Source organism: Perognathus longimembris, chromosome 16 (assembly GCF_023159225.1).
Source record: "Perognathus longimembris pacificus isolate PPM17 chromosome 16, ASM2315922v1, whole genome shotgun sequence".
Taxonomy (NCBI): domain Eukaryota; kingdom Metazoa; phylum Chordata; class Mammalia; order Rodentia; family Heteromyidae; genus Perognathus; species Perognathus longimembris.
Window position 1 is genome coordinate 922,638 of NC_063176.1, and position 14,713 is coordinate 937,350.

Sequence of the window (14,713 nt, forward strand, 5' to 3'; positions counted from 1 at the left end):
CCACTGAAAAATCTGTAGAACATAGTTTTTCCCAAGTGACATCCTTTCATTTGTTGTTTACATATTTTAATATGATTTTGTTGTTATTAAGGTATTGTACAGGGGGGTTTGCCTACATATTTTTGGAATGTACTTTCTGAGATTCAAGATCTAGATTCTGAGTAAAAGCTAAGGTAAAGACCTGGAGCTTTTTCTCTTCCACATTGAAGGCTCTGGAAATAACCATCCCTCCCCTGCAGTGGTCTCGGGTCTGCATAACAATGCCGAGCAAAACAGAGAACACAGCTAGTTTTGGATTGTTTGATTAGCATAACTTCTGTTTCCCTCAGGGACTTTTTTCTGTCCTGGTCTCCACTTCCATCTGCAGATGCTGCTTTCATGTTTTGTCAGTCTCATGTCAACGTGTAAATCTACGTTGGATTATTGTGCAGCCATTAAAATGTTTACAGTAGGAAACGTTGGAGTCATGTGTAAAGTGTTTTCTTTCTGAGTCTTACTGGGTACGTGTTTTTTCATTACATCGTTGTATAACAAATAACTTTTGAGGCAAGGAATAAAAGTAAATGATTTCATGTGAAATTTCTCTGTGCTTAAAAAGGGGCATGAAGTGTGTTTGCTGGGGAGGAGGTCGTGTGTGTGAGAGATGCTAGGTTGAAATTAGGTAGTAACTGTATTGTGGATTGCAGAAATCCCATGGGGTAAAGGTCACTTGGGTGACCTTACGGGTGTTTTGGAGATCCTGTGTTGGTTTTCTACGGAATCTCACTTTATAGCCCAGCCTCCGTTTGAAGTTTTCATGCTCTTGGTAGTCTTGCCTCAGCCTCTTGGGTGCTGAGATTGTAGAGTACTGAGGTCAACCGGCATACACCACCACCACCACCACGGGCTTGGCCATGGTCTCTCTGATCCCCAGGCTGTTCTCAAAATCTTAGGTTCAAATGCTCCTCCTACCTCAGTCTCCTGGAGCTAGAACAATAGATCTGAACCACCATGCCCAGCCTATTTTTAAACACTTTATTCCTTTTTCTTTGCAGTGCTTGGAATTAAACGGAGCCTTGTGCACAGTAGGCAAGTGCTCTGTCACTGAGTTAGATATCTGTAGCTGCTTTTTCTTCTGCTTTTTTGCCAGTCCTGGGGCTTGAACTCGGGGCCTGAGCACTGTCCCTGACTTCTTTTTTGCTCAAGGCTAGCACTCTGCCACTTGAGCCACAGTACCACTTCTGGCCATTTTCTGTGTATGTGGTGCTGAGGAATCGAACCCAGGGCTTCATGCATGCTAGGCAAGCACCTTACCAGTAGGCCGTGTTCCCGGCCCTGTATTGTAGCTTTTTATCTTGGTTTTACCCCTAATCCTGGGGCTTGTGCTCAGGGGGCTTCATCCTCCCTGTTGTTTGCTTTCTCACAAGCTATACCCCACTGGTGGGAACCACACTTCCTGCCTGGCTTCCTGCGGGTTTTTTTGGAGACAGAATTGCAAAGACTTGGGGCTGACTAGCTCGCATGGCGGGTTGGTTTTGTTTTAATGCGAGCACCACCTTTTAGAACTCTGGTAATCTCTATTTGCTCCATCGCCCTTCTGCCAGTGCACTTGGCCTTAAGCAGGCAGCTGCTGTTCCTCCAGCCTCGCCAATGGGCGGCAATGCCCATTGCCATTCCAGTGGACGGGAGAGCGAGCAGCTGGAAGGAAGGCGGAGACCTCCGCGGGTGCTCCGCTGCGACCACCGGCCTCCGGGCGCGCGCGGGGAGGGGGCCCGGCCCCGGCTGGATGGGGGGGGCGCAGGGGGTCCCGGCCCCGGCTGGATGGAGGGGGGGCGCAGGGGTCCCGGCCCCGGCTGGATGGTGGGGGGGGCGCAGGGGTCCCGGCCCCGGCTGGATGGGGGGGGGCGCAGGGGTCCCGGCCCCGGCTGGATGGGGGGGGCGCGCAGGGGTCCCGGCCCCGGCTATATGGGGGTGGGCGCGCAGGGGTCCCGGCCCCGGCTATATGGGGGGGGGGGCGCGCAGGGGGTCCCGGCCCCGGCTGGATGGTGGGGGGCGCGCAGGGGTCGCGGCCCCGGCTGGATGGTGGGGGGCGCGCAGGGGTCGCGGCCCCGGCTGGATGGGGGGGCGCAGGGGTCGCGGCCCCGGCTGGATGGGGGGGCGCAGGGGTCCCGGCCCCCGGCTGGATGGGGGGGCGCAGGGGTCCCGGCCCCGGCTGGATGGGGGGGCGCAGGGGTCCCGGCCCCGGCTGGATGGGGGGCGCGCAGGGGTCGCGGCCCCGGCTGGATGGAAGGGGCGCGCAGGGTCCCCGGCCCTGGCTGGATGGGGGGGCGCAGGGGTCCCGGCCCCGGCTGGATGGGGGGGGCGCAGGGGTCCCGGCCCCGGCTGGATGGAAGGGGCGCGCAGGGGTCCCGGCCCTGGCTGGATGGGGGGGCGCAGGGGTCCCGGCCCCGGCTGGATGGAAGGGGGGCGTAGGGGTCCCGGCCCCGGCTGGATGGGGGGGGGCGCAGGGGTCCCGGCCCCGGCTGGACGGTGTCTGGGTCTCGGGACCCAGGGGCTCTGGATGACGGCCGGTCCTCGGATCTCAATCCCGGATGCTCGCGGGATGCTCCCGGATACACCGGGAGGCTGGGGTCTGAGCACCGAGGGTCAAGGCCGGCCCGGGCGGGAAAGCCCCGGGTGAACCGCGGGTGGGGGCGGCGGGGCGCGGCCCTGAGCGGGAAAGCCCGGGAACGGCACCGGGTCCCGCGCGCGCGCCCCGAGAGGTGGAGAGGACGAGCGAGGAGGGGGAGCGAGGAGGGGAGCCGGCACGGTTCACCCCGGTTCACCCCGGCCCGGGCGCGGCGGCCTTGGGAGCGCGGGGGGCGGGGACACTGGAGGCGGGGCCTCGGGGGCGGAACTCATTGGGTAGGGGGCGGGACTCATGGGGCAGGGGGCGGGGCCTCGGGGCGGGACTCATGGGGCAGGGGGCGGGGCCTCGGGGGGCGGGACACGGGGCAGGAGGCGAGCTGGCGGGGGCGGGGCCTCGGGGGCGGAACTCATTGGGCAGGGGGCGGGACACAGGGGGCGGGGTGGCGGGGCGTCCTCGCCCGCGTGCGGCCGGCCCGCCTCCGCCCCCCCCCCCACCCCCCCCCCCCCCCCCCCGGCGCTCGCTCGGGCTCCGCTCCGGCTCCTCCTCCGCGGCCTCCCCGGGACTCGGGCTGCGGGCCGCGGTGCGGTCGGGGTGCGGCCGGGACGGGAGCCATGCGGGGCGCGGGGCCGCCGTGGCCGCTGCTCCTCCTCCTCCTCCTCCTCCTCCTCGGGCCCGCGCTGCCGGCCCGGGCCGCGGCCCCCGCGCCGCCGCGGCTCAACGTGAGCCTGGACGCGGCCCCCGGGGCGCGCTGGCTGCCGGTGCTGCGGGCCTTCGACCCGGCCCTGCTGCGCTCCGCCGTGCTGCAGATCATCCGGTGAGCCGAGCGGCCGGGCCCGGGGGGGGGGGGGGGGGTGCCTCCTCGCGGGGATCCCTCCCACCCCCCCACCCCGCCCGATCCCCCGGGGACCCCCCATCCTCCCCGGGGACCCCCCATCCCCCCCCCCTCCCGGGGATCCCCGCCCTCCGGCCCCTGACGCTCCCCCCCCTCCCCCGCCCGCCCTCCCGCAGGGCCCGGGTTCCGGACTGGGTGCTGGCGCTGCTGGGCTCGGCGTCCGCGGAGCTGCCGCGCCTGCTACCCGGGCCGTACGCGGAGGAGATCCGCGGCGTCTGCGACTTCCTGCACCTGCGCCTGGCCGACGGCCTGCTGGTCAACCTGGCCTACGAGTCCTCCGCGTGAGACCCGGGGGGGACGGGGGGGGGGGGACGGGCTGGTCAACCTGGCCTCCGAGGCCTCCGCGTGAGACCCGGGGGGGACGGGGGGGGGGGGGGGACGGGCTGGTCAACCTGGCCTACGAGGCCTCCGCGTGAGACCCGAGGGCCTGGGGGTTGGAGGGGGGGACTGGGGTGCCGAGGGGGGTGCTGGGCAGCCTGGTGGTGGTGGCAGTCTTGCACCTCCGAGAGAGGGCGCAGGTTTTGCCTGGTCACTTCCCCCACACTGGCAGCCTCCCCCCCCCCCATAAGCCTTCCCAGCGTCAGCCAGTGGAGAAGGAATTAAAACCCTTCCACACTTCCTTTGTTACACAAACCAAAAATGAAGGGACACTTGTGTGCTTCTCCTTCCTCATTTTGCCATAGAAAGTTGGGGGGCTGGGTGTGGCAAAGTGAAGCTGTCAGGCCAGCTGCTCAGGCAGCGGGAAGAACGCAGCCCAGGCCGCGAGCGCGAAGATCACACACGGCCCAGGCCACAAATGTGAAGATCACACACGGCCCAGGCCACAAATGTGAAGATCACACACGGCCCAGGCCAACTCCAAACACAAGCACAGCCCTCCATGAGGGGCCGGGCTCCGGTGGCGGCCTGCCCGAGGGCCCCAAAGCAAACCCTAGCACCGCCACCGAGGGCGGCTCACAGTGGACCTGGGACGCCGCCCGGGCTGAGGAGGAGCCGCCGCTGGGAGCACCCACGCGTGTGCACGAGGGGAAGTCGGCCTCCCGCGCGTGTGCAGCTCGCTCACCGCGTTGGGCTTCCTCCCTCCGCAGGTTCTGCACCAGCATCGTGGCCCAGGACTCCGCAGGCCGCATCTACCACGGGCGGAACCTGGACTATTCCTTCGGGGACATCCTGCGCCAGCTGACCGTCGATGTGCAGTTCTTGAAAAATGGCCAGGTACAGCGGGGTAGAGCAGGTGGAAATCCAGGACTTCCTGAGCGGCGGTTACACTCCTTCGCGTGGTCTGCCAGTGTGCGCGTGTCATCACCGCGAGATTGTCTTTAAAATAAGAAGGGGGTGGGACACACGGTCAGCCTCCTCTTCCTCCTCTTCCCGTGCTCTCCGGTGCTCAGGCTGCTCTGGAATGGAAGGGGGCTGGTGTGGCGAGGGTGAGGGACACCCGGTAGCCTCGGGGTCTGCTGTCCTGGTTTGAGTCCTGCCCTTACTTCCTCTGTGAACCTGGGCAACCACTCAGACCTGTTCTGTGAACTGCACCTCTGGCACGGGAATAAGCGCTTGATTGAGAAGGCCGCTGAGGTTACGTGGCGCGATCTATACGAAGCCTGGGGTAGCTACGTGATAGTAGGCAAGTAAAAAAAACAATGAGCCTTCACGGTACGAAGATGGTTTACCCATATCCTTCGAAGTCATTTTGTTTTCAGCAAGATGTCTTTAAAAGTACGATGAGCCAGGCACCGGTGGCTCACGCCTGTCATCCTAGCTACTCAGAAGACTGAGATCTGAGGATCGCAGTTTGAAGCCAACCTGGGGAAGAAAAGTCCCTGGGAGACTCTTAGGTCCAATTAACCACTCAACAACCAGAAGTGGCGCTGTGGTTTAAGTGGTAGAGCGTTTGCTGGAGCCCAAAGAGGCTCAGGGACAGCGCCCAGGCCCTGAGTTCCAGCCCCACGACCCACAAAAAAAAAAAAAAAAGTACAATTAAAGGCTGAGCGCAGTGGTGCCCGCCTGTAATCCCAGCCACTCAGGAATTAGGAGCGTAGGAGGGCTGCGGTGTGTGGTCAGCGAGGCCTCCTCTCAGTCACTAAGCCGGGTGTGGTGGTACAATCCGTGGTCTCAGCTATGCAGGCGGTGTAGGGAGGAGGATCGTGAACTGAAGTTGGGTTGGGCAAAAAGCAAAATAACCTATCTGGAAAATAAGGCCAGAAGGGTTGGGAATGTGGCTTCACGGGTAGAACAGGTACTAGCCGACTAGACGACCGAGCTCTGAATTCCAACTCCAGCAGCACCAAGAGAGAGGGAAAAGAAAACTAGCCGCCCAATGGGTGCTGTTGTCCGATGGCTGTGGAAACTTCTAGAGACAGTTCAAAGCCTTTCACTGCCATAGAGCAGGTAGTATCTAAAAGCCAGACTCGAGCTTTAAGAACAAGGACAATAGGATGGGCTAATTTCCTGAGTAGGCACTAAAAATTTGTTATTAAATGCACAGTCATCAACTTTTGTAAAGAAAACTTTTTTCTCACTGAAGATTCAAACAGTACAGAGACATTTAAAGGGGACGTTTCTCTTTTCTCCATGGCATACTGAAGGTATTTACTTTGTCACTGTTAACAATTTATTTATTTATTTATTTATTTATTTATTTATTTATTGGCCAGTCCTGGGCGTTGGACTCAGGGCCTGAGCACTGTCCCTGACTTCTTTTTGCTCAAGGCTAGCACTCTGCCACTTGAGCCACAGCGCCACTTCTGGACATTTTCTGTATATGTGGTGCTGGGGAATCGAACCCAGGCCTTCATGTATGGGAGGCAAGCACTCTTGCCACTAGGCCATATTCCCAGCCCTGTTAACAATTTTTAGTAAGGCTGGCTTCAGAAGAAAATCGTAGCCAGGTGTCGCATGCCTGGAATCCTAGCTACTTGGGAGGCTGAGATGGGAAGGTTGTCATTTAAAGCCAACCCAGGCAGGAACGCCATGAGCCTTTTTCTTCAGTTAACCCCTAAAAGGCCAGAGGTGGATCTGTGGCCAGCCTTGAGCAGACAAAATGTCAAGCAAGAGTGCAAGGCCTGAATTCAAGCCCCAGTGCTGGCACAAAAAGAGAAATAAATAATCATGAAAACAATGGGGTGGGTGTGACAGTGAATGACTTGGTAACATTAAAATTTAGATGTGATTTATTATTGGTGACAGTAAACAAGTCCTACTTGTTCTCCTAAACTTCCAGAGGTTATGAAATGTGTGATGTTTATCTTACGCTTTGAAAATCAGACCTCATTTTTTAACTTCCATAATGGAGGGGTCCTTCTTTTGAGAAGAATGTTTTATAAATATATAAGATAAAAGGACTTTCAGGGGACATCCTGAGAGTGAAATGCAGGTCATTTCAACCCTCTTCTTTTTTAACACCTCAGGCAAGTGATGACTCAGCAGTGAGTCTAATAACTACCGAGATTTCAGAGTAGTGACTGTCCGGTGTGCTACTCGAAGTGAGCAGCAGCCTCCAGCACTGCACGTGAAAATCCCTGTGCCTTGCTGCTCATCCCGCCTCCTCCCGCCCCACGGTGGCCGTGTGCGCTTGTTAAAGAAGCAGTTACACACACACACACGCATCTGTGGAGATAGTACACTCAAACCCCTACAATAAAATACATTAAAACTTAAAAAAAGAAGCAGTCGCATCTCAGGAGAGGTTAGTGAGAATAAAGACACACCTCTTTCCCCCAATCTGTTTCACTCCATTGAGTTGGATCCATGCGTCCCCAGGTTAAGAGCCATGTTCTAGAATATTCTTTCAGAGATAACATTTTATCATGCTAAATATATATATATATGAAAAAAAGTGTTAAAAAATACTACAGGAAATTGTGTGTGTGTGTGTGTGTGTGTGTGTGTGTGTCTCAACAGAACAGTACAGTGGTGCCTGCTCCTGGTTTCAGGTCGTGCGTGTGCGTGCGTGCGTGTGCATGTGTGTGTGTGCGTGCGTGTCTCGGCAGGACAGCACAGCGGTCCGTGCTCTTGGTTCCAGGTCGCGTTCACGGGGACCACGTTCGTGGGCTACGTGGGGCTGTGGACCGGGCAGAGTCCATACAAGTTCACGGTCTCTGGCGACGAGCGAGGTACTCACCGCGCGCTCCTGGGCGTTTCCTCCTGTGCCCCTGCTCCGTGTGTCACGCACCTCCCGCGCTCCCCTCACGGCGTGGCGGGGCTTCCGCAGGACAGCCCACCCGAGGCGGGGGAGGAGTGGTGGAGGGGGATACGGGAGGGAGGGAGGGCCCAGAGGTGGGGGCCGGGGTGAACGCGCCCAGGCTCTGCGGCCCGTTCCTGTCCTAGCTCAGGACAGGACAGGCGTTTCCAGAAACAAGACAAGGTCGGCTTGCTTACAGCATCAAGTGAGAGGTAAGAGCTCACTGATGGAGGAGCCTGGGACTAGGAGGCGGGCGTGTGCATGCGTGTGTGTGTGTGTGTGTGCGCGTGCGTGCACACGCTCGAGCCGGGGCCTGGGCGCTGTCCCTGAGCTCCGTTTGTCCAGGCTGGCGCTCTGCCCCTTGAGCCCCGGTTCCACTGCTGGCTTTCTAGTGGTTTCTTCGAGCCAACCGTTGAATGAACTTCCCTGCTGGGGCTAGCTTTGAACCTTGCTCCTCAGCGCGCGGAGCCTCCTAAGTGGCCCGGTGCTGGTGGCTCACACCTCTAACCTGAGCGAGTGGGGACACAGATTCGCAGCTCGCGCAGGCGGACAAGTCCTGCGAGGCTCTGACCTCTCGTGAACCGGCAGAGATCGGGGCGTGGGGGAGCAAGTGGTAGAGCCCAGTCTTGAGCAAAACGACCAAGTCAGGTCCTGGAGCCCCGAGTGCAAGCCCCCAGACTGGTGTACAGTTGTGTGCATGCCCACCCACACCCCCTCACACACAGCCCCCCCCCCATAACGTTAATGACGCTTGGACAACAAGGCGCCGGCTCCTTCTCGACCTCCGCAGATAAAGGCTGGTGGTGGGAGAACGCGGTGGCGGCGCTGCTCCGGGGCCACTCTCCGATCAGCTGGCTTCTCCGCACGGTGAGTCCGCCCGCCACCTCGCCGGACTTCCCCCCCCCCACGGCCGTCGTGACGCGAGGCGTGTCGGCTCACGGCGCTGCTCCTGCATGGAGACGTCCTGAGCCGACTCAGCCCGCACGCGTGGGGCCTTGCACATACACGCTGGCGCTGGTCCAGGGCCAGGCCGAGTCTCCGTGCCGGGAACGGGGGCCGGCGTGACCCGCCCTGCGCTCCGTGCGGGCCGAGGGCGAATTGTGGGAAGAGGGGTGACTGGCAGCGTGAGCACAGGGGAGACAGAGCGTATGTAGAGAGGGGAGGGCCGCAGGAAGCCACCCGCACTTGTTCTTCATCTATCTCTTGGCTCTTTTTGGTTTAGAGTTGGAACTCAGGGCCTCGTGTTCGGGCTTGGCTGGCTGGCTCTGCTTGCACTCTGCCATCTTGAGCCATGCCTCCAACTCCGCTGGGTGCTAGTTTAGGAGAGATGGACTCCAGTGGTTTCTTTTGCATAGGCTGGCTTTGCACCGACCTTGGGTTTCGGCCTCCTGAGTAGCTAGGATTATAGGCGCTCAGAGCCCGCCTGACGTGGAGCTGGGTGGTTGCAGGGACTGGGTGACGTCGCCGCCTTCTCGTGCATTGGACGCCACCCACGAGTTCTTCTGATGACCTTGAATTTTCCTACAGTAACTGGTTGAGATAAGCGATGGTGATGGTGTGTGTGTGTGTGTGTGTGTGTGTGTGTGTGTGTGTGTGTCCGTGTGTCCTAGTCTTTGTGCCCCAGGGGACCAGCCTTATACAATGGGAAAACCAAAGAGGCCAAGCCTCGGCCTATTGGGCCAGTGTCAGATACCATGTTGGCCGTCTGTCCGTCAGCCAGGGACAGAGACTTAGGGGTTCGCATGATGGACACGTGGTTTGTTACCATGCCGTAGCCCCCGCCTGTAGTCCCGGCTAGGCACCGGGAGCGGCAGACCCCATCTGGTAAACAGCAGAGGGGACTGGGGCGCGGCCAGGGTTCAGTCCCGGGGTGGGCGGGGGGGGGGGGGAGAGCAGGGGGAGGGGGAGGCGTGGACTCCTGGGACGTCGCGGAGGTGGTGTGCCTCAGCAGCCCGCGGTGTGGCGGGCCAGGCCGGGGACTCGATGGTTCCGGCCTTGCGGGAGACACTGGCGCTGCTCTGGGCTCCCGGTCAGGGCGAGAGGCTCGGAGCAGAGCCGCTCGGGTGACGGGGGGGGGGGGGGGGGGGGGGGGGCGGCGGCGGCCATTCCCAGGATGCCCTCCCCCTCACGACTCGTCTCCCTGCCCAGACGCTGAGCGAGGCGGAAAGCTTCGAGGCAGCCGTGTTCAGACTGGCCAAGACCCCCCTCATCGCCGACGTTTACTTCATCGTGGGGGGCACGGCCCCCCGGGAGGGGGTGGTCATCACCAGGAACAGAGGGGGCCCGGCAGACATTTGGCCGCTGGATCCTCTGAACGGGGCGTGAGTACCGCGGAAGGCTCCGGGCTCTTCCTGTGACGTGGTTGTGTGGGGTTTTTTTAATTTGATGAAACTAGACATATTTCTTAGTTTTTAAATATTTCCTATCTGACAAGATGCATGACATAGATGATGGACACGATCAAATGACCCCCGCCCCGGCCGTAATGAGTGCTCATACAAAGTGAAGCCGTCCTCCGTCCTGGCAGGGAAAGCCCTAAGCGCCTGCGCTCTGTTCTAGGTGGTTCCGAGTGGAGACAAATTACGACCACTGGAAGCCCGCGCCCAAGCGAGATGACCGCAGGTAGCCGCCCCCCTGCCCGGGCTCCGCGTGGTGTGCGTGGTCGGGAGGTGGCCGGTCCCCTTCTCCCCCGGGACTGGGCAGACCTGCAGCGCTGGCTCCTTCCGGGGAAACGCACCCGCTTCCTTGCCAGCGCGTGCCCAGTGTGGACGTGGGGGCTGGGGAGGAGACCGCGCCCAGGGCCTCTTGGATCTGTTGGGCCAGGTTGGCTCTGTCCTTGGGGTCAGGAGCCCCGGATCCCACAACCAGACCCCCCTGACCCACCGTGCAATCTCCAGGGTCTCTTTCATTTGTTTATTTGTTAGAGCTATAGAGATAGTACCTTGTAAATGAAAGGAGGTGGCCGGATGTATTGCCTTTTCTATAAGGTGAAAGAAAGGAGAGAGAGAGAGAAAGAAAGAACGAACAAACAAAGGAAAGAAAGCCAACAGCTAACAGATCCAGGGCTTTCGTTATCCACCGCCCCTTTCTTAAGTGCCAGTACCAAGGCTTGAACTTGGGGCCTTGCTCAGCTTTTGCACCCATAGCTGGTGCTCCACACCTTGAACCAGGCCCCCAGCCCTGCTTTCGACTGGTTAATGGGAGCTGGAGTCTCTGTCACTCTGTCCTGCCTGGTCTGGCTTAGAACCCCCTCGCTGATCCTCCTGAGCAGATAGGCAGATGACAGGCGTGAGCCGCTCGTGCCCGGCTCCATCGCTGCTTCTCACTGTGAAATGTGCTGGTCAGGGTGTCCCCCAAGAGCCAGCGGCTGTGTGCCCGCCCCCGCCTCTGTGGGGAGGACCGTTCCACTTCGCCACCGAGCATGGGAGGCCGAGGTCGGCCTGGACCACGAGTCCTCCTGCTGGGCCCCGGGGCCACTGATTCCCAAGTGGTTGGTGACCTTCAACCTTTGTCTTCACAGAACTCCTGCCATCAAAGCCCTGAATGCCACGGGGCAGGCGCACCTCAGCCTGGAGGCGCTTTTCCAGGTAACTGCCCTCCCCCCTCCTGCACCTCAGCCTGGAGGCGCTTTTCCAGGTAACTGCCCTCCCCCCTCCCGCAACTCAGCCTGGAGGCGCTTTTCCAGGTAACTGCCCTCCCCCCTCCTGCACCTCAGCCTGGAGGCGCTTTTCCAGGTAACTGCCCTCCCTCCCCTGTACTCTACCAGGATGTCCGCATCTTTATCTTATATACTGGAGAAGAAAACTTGTCTGAAGTGAGGCAAAAGGTGGCTGTGAAAGCCCTACCCAGTTAAAAGTCCTCTTGCAGCATTTTCTCCTATCTCTTTGTTGTGAATTAAATTGTGTCACTTCCCCCGTGCTTCCCTTTACGTTAAACAGAAACACATAGTTGTCATACATGTCTCTGTGTGTTTGCCGTTTGGTTCTGAGGCGGGGCCTGAACTCGGGGCCTTTGCCCGCATTTTTGCTCCTGACTTGCACTCCGGCATGTGAGCCGAGCCCCCCATTGAAGCAGTTTGTGGGGTTCACTGGAAGGAGGCGCCTCATGGACTTCTCTCCCTGGGCTGACTTCAGACCCCGGTCCTCAGATCTCAGCCCTGAGTGATGAGCTCCGGCGTGCGTCCCGCGCCTGGCTGCGTCCGCGGGAAGGGAGCGGTGCTGGGTGTTAGGTTACGGGCTGCGTCCACGGGAAGGGAGCGGTGCTGGGTGTTAGGTTACGTGCTCCTCACGGACAGCACCGCGGGCCCGCGCTGCTCTCTGGCTTTCTTACAGTGCGCCTCTTTCCCCGTGCAGGTTTTGTCGGTGGTTCCGGTGTATAACAAGTAAGTGAGCGTGAGGGACGCTGCTCACCTGTCCCGCGGGCACCGCACGCGGGGCCGCACCTGCTCCCCTCCGCTCTGGGGGCTCCCGGCACGCATGGGGGTCCCGGCTGCCGGGGCTTGTCACCCGGGCTTCACGTGCTGCTCCCTCAGGCATGCCAAGTTTTGCCAGATGGGACGTTCGTGAAGAAAACCAGGGGAGGGGGTGGAGGGAGGGGCCCAGGAGGAGGAAAGGGCGCCGTGGCCCCCCCAGGCCCGAGCTCTGCCGCCCTCCCAGGAGGGGTTCGTGAACTCTGTGAGGACTCAGCTCGGGAAGGTCACCTGAATGAGCACAGACCCCAGACGTCCAGGCCTCTCACCCCGGGATCAACACCAGAGACGCTCAGCCCCCCGCTGCCCCCTTGTGCTGGGGTGCGGGATTGCCCCATGTCTCCAGGGCCTCCGCCTCCTCCCTGTATCAGGCCAGGGCTTCGGCCTCCACCCCGTGTCTCCAGGGTCTTGGGCCTCCGCCCCGTGTCTCCAGGGTCTTGGGCCTCCGCCCCGTGTCTCCAGGGTCTCGGCCTCCGCCCCGTGTCTCCAGGGCCTCGGCCTCCGCCCCGTGTCTCCAGGGCCTCGGCCTCCGCCCTGTGTCTGCCAGCACAGCTGCAGATGCAGTGGGCCTGAGCCCAGCTGTCTTTGAAGACGTGGGGTGGCGTGGGACGCGGAGAGGCGTGGGGCGTGAGCACACACAGGCTCGTGTGCAGGCCTCTGGCACAGCGTGTGGAGTCGGAGGCGCAGTGTTTTTCGTGTGCTGGTGTTGCGGCTTGAGCGTGGGGCCTGGGCGCTCTCGCTTGGCTTTTTCACTCGGGCCCGGTGCTCCGTGGCTTGAGCCACTGCTCCACTTGTGGCTGCTTGGTTGTTCATTAGAGATTGAGTCTCACTGTCCTGCTGGCCTGGCTTTGAACCGTGGTCATAGATCTTATCCTCCGAGGCTAGGATTATAGGCAGGAGGTGTCTGAGAAGCTGGAATGCCAATTTATTGTTTTAAGAATTTGGAGCTCTCTGGGCCTCGGTTTTTATTCTTGTCCCTTAGTGTTAGCGCTGGCTTTGATATTTCCCCCATCTTTGGAATACCAGGGGAAGTGGCGCGAATGTAAGAACTCATCTTCTCATTTCCAGCTACACCATTTACACGACTGTAATGAGCGCCACCAGCCCAGACAAGTACACGACGAGGGTCAGACACCTGAGCTGAGGTGCGCGCGGGGAAGGTGTGCGGCTCCGGCTGGCGGTGTGGAGGGGTGTGGGCGTGCCGTGCGTGTGCAGGGGGGCGCTCTCGTGGAGGGGCGCCTCCGCGGTTGGTCCGTCTCTGTCCCGTCCGACGGAGCGGCACGGAGCGCAGGCGGCGAGCACTCGGGGGCCCCGCGCGCTGCAGAGCCCCGGCTTCTCACTCAGAAACCTGGGCGGCTGTGTCGCTCACTCGGAAACGTTCAAGTCCACCAGGCACCGCTGGCTCAGGCCTGGCGTCCCAGCTGCTCGGGAGGTCGGAGGATCACGGCTCCAAGCCAGCCTGGGCAGGAAAGTCCATGAGACTCTCACCTCCCGTAAACTACTCAGCAAAGGCCAGAGGCGGCGCTGTGGCTCAGGTGGCAGAGCGCTAGCCTTGAGCAAAAAGAAGCCAGGGACAGCGCTCAGGCCCTGAGTTCAAGGCCCAGGACCCACACAAAGAAGTCTTAAAATTCTCAGTCTTGGTGAAATTGATTACTTTTCCTTTCTTTACAGGTCAGTGTTTAAAGAATGAAACACCTGAAGAGAGTGAGACACCTGTCATCCTAACTATTCAGGAAGCTGAGATCTGAAGATGGTGGTTCCAAGCCAGCCCAGGCAGACAAACCCAGAGACTCTTATCTCCAATTAAACATCAAAAAGCCGGAAGTGGAGGGGGGACTCAAGTGGTTGTGCTCCAACTTTGAGTGAAAAAAAGCTAAGAAACAGCACCTAGGCCCTGAGTTCAAGCTCTGCTATCAGCACATACAAGCAAAAGAAACCCTTGTAGAGGTGTACTTTTCATTTTTTGGAGACCTGTACTTGAATAAAGAACACAAGGTGGGATAATTGTGATTGAAAAACAGAGACTGGTTTACCACTGAAGTCTCCCACCCTGAGGAGTGGGAGCAGGGTAGGTCCCTGGAGCAAGTGTCGGGGACGTGGGTTACGCAGTCGTGGCTCTCCTGTTCTTGTTGCCTGTGTCTCATGAAGCCTGCACAGTTCAGAGATAACTGATACCCTCGGCCTTATTCCCAGCACCTCGGGATTCTGCTGTCACACTTAGGCTTAACCAATGAAGAGCTGGCGGGGGGGGGGGGGGGGCAGGCAGAGAGTGGCTAAGGGCATGGCTGAGGTTCTGGGTTTTTGTCTCTTTTTTTTTTTTTTCCCCAGTCCTGGGCCTTGGACTCAGGGCCTGAGCACTGTCCCTGGCTTCTTTTTGCTCAAGGCTAGCACTCTGCCACTTGAGCCACAGCGCCACTTCTGGCTGTTTTCTGTATATGTGGTGCTGGGGAATCGAACCCAGGGCCTCATGTATACGAGGCAAGCTCTCTCGCCACTAGGCCATATCCCCAGCCCCGAGGTTCTGGGTTTTAATCCCTACTACTACCAAATAAACACCGCTGTTCA

At 59.8% G+C, this 14,713-nt stretch overlaps 1 protein-coding gene across 3 annotated transcripts; it reads left to right on the forward strand.

Annotated features, from left to right (window-relative positions):
• Positions 1-3,186: 3,186 nt before the first annotated feature.
• On the forward strand, positions 3,187-14,149 carry Naaa (N-acylethanolamine acid amidase). Of its 3 annotated transcripts, none has more exons than XM_048364284.1 (11): positions 3,187-3,422; positions 3,617-3,781; positions 4,589-4,715; positions 7,522-7,612; positions 8,471-8,547; positions 9,829-10,001; positions 10,240-10,302; positions 11,201-11,267; positions 12,033-12,061; positions 13,217-13,293; positions 13,820-14,149. In XM_048364284.1, the coding sequence occupies exons 1-10, from the start codon at positions 3,220-3,222 to the stop codon at positions 13,290-13,292; spliced, it is 1,071 nt and encodes a 356-aa protein (XP_048220241.1). In that variant the 5' UTR covers positions 3,187-3,219; the 3' UTR covers position 13,293; positions 13,820-14,149. The 3 variants fall into 3 exon arrangements, with proteins under 3 accessions (XP_048220241.1, XP_048220242.1, XP_048220243.1); XM_048364285.1 differs by having other exon boundaries at positions 13,217-13,308; positions 13,820-13,881; XM_048364286.1 differs by lacking the exon at positions 13,217-13,293.
• The last annotated feature ends 564 nt before the right edge of the window (positions 14,150-14,713 follow it).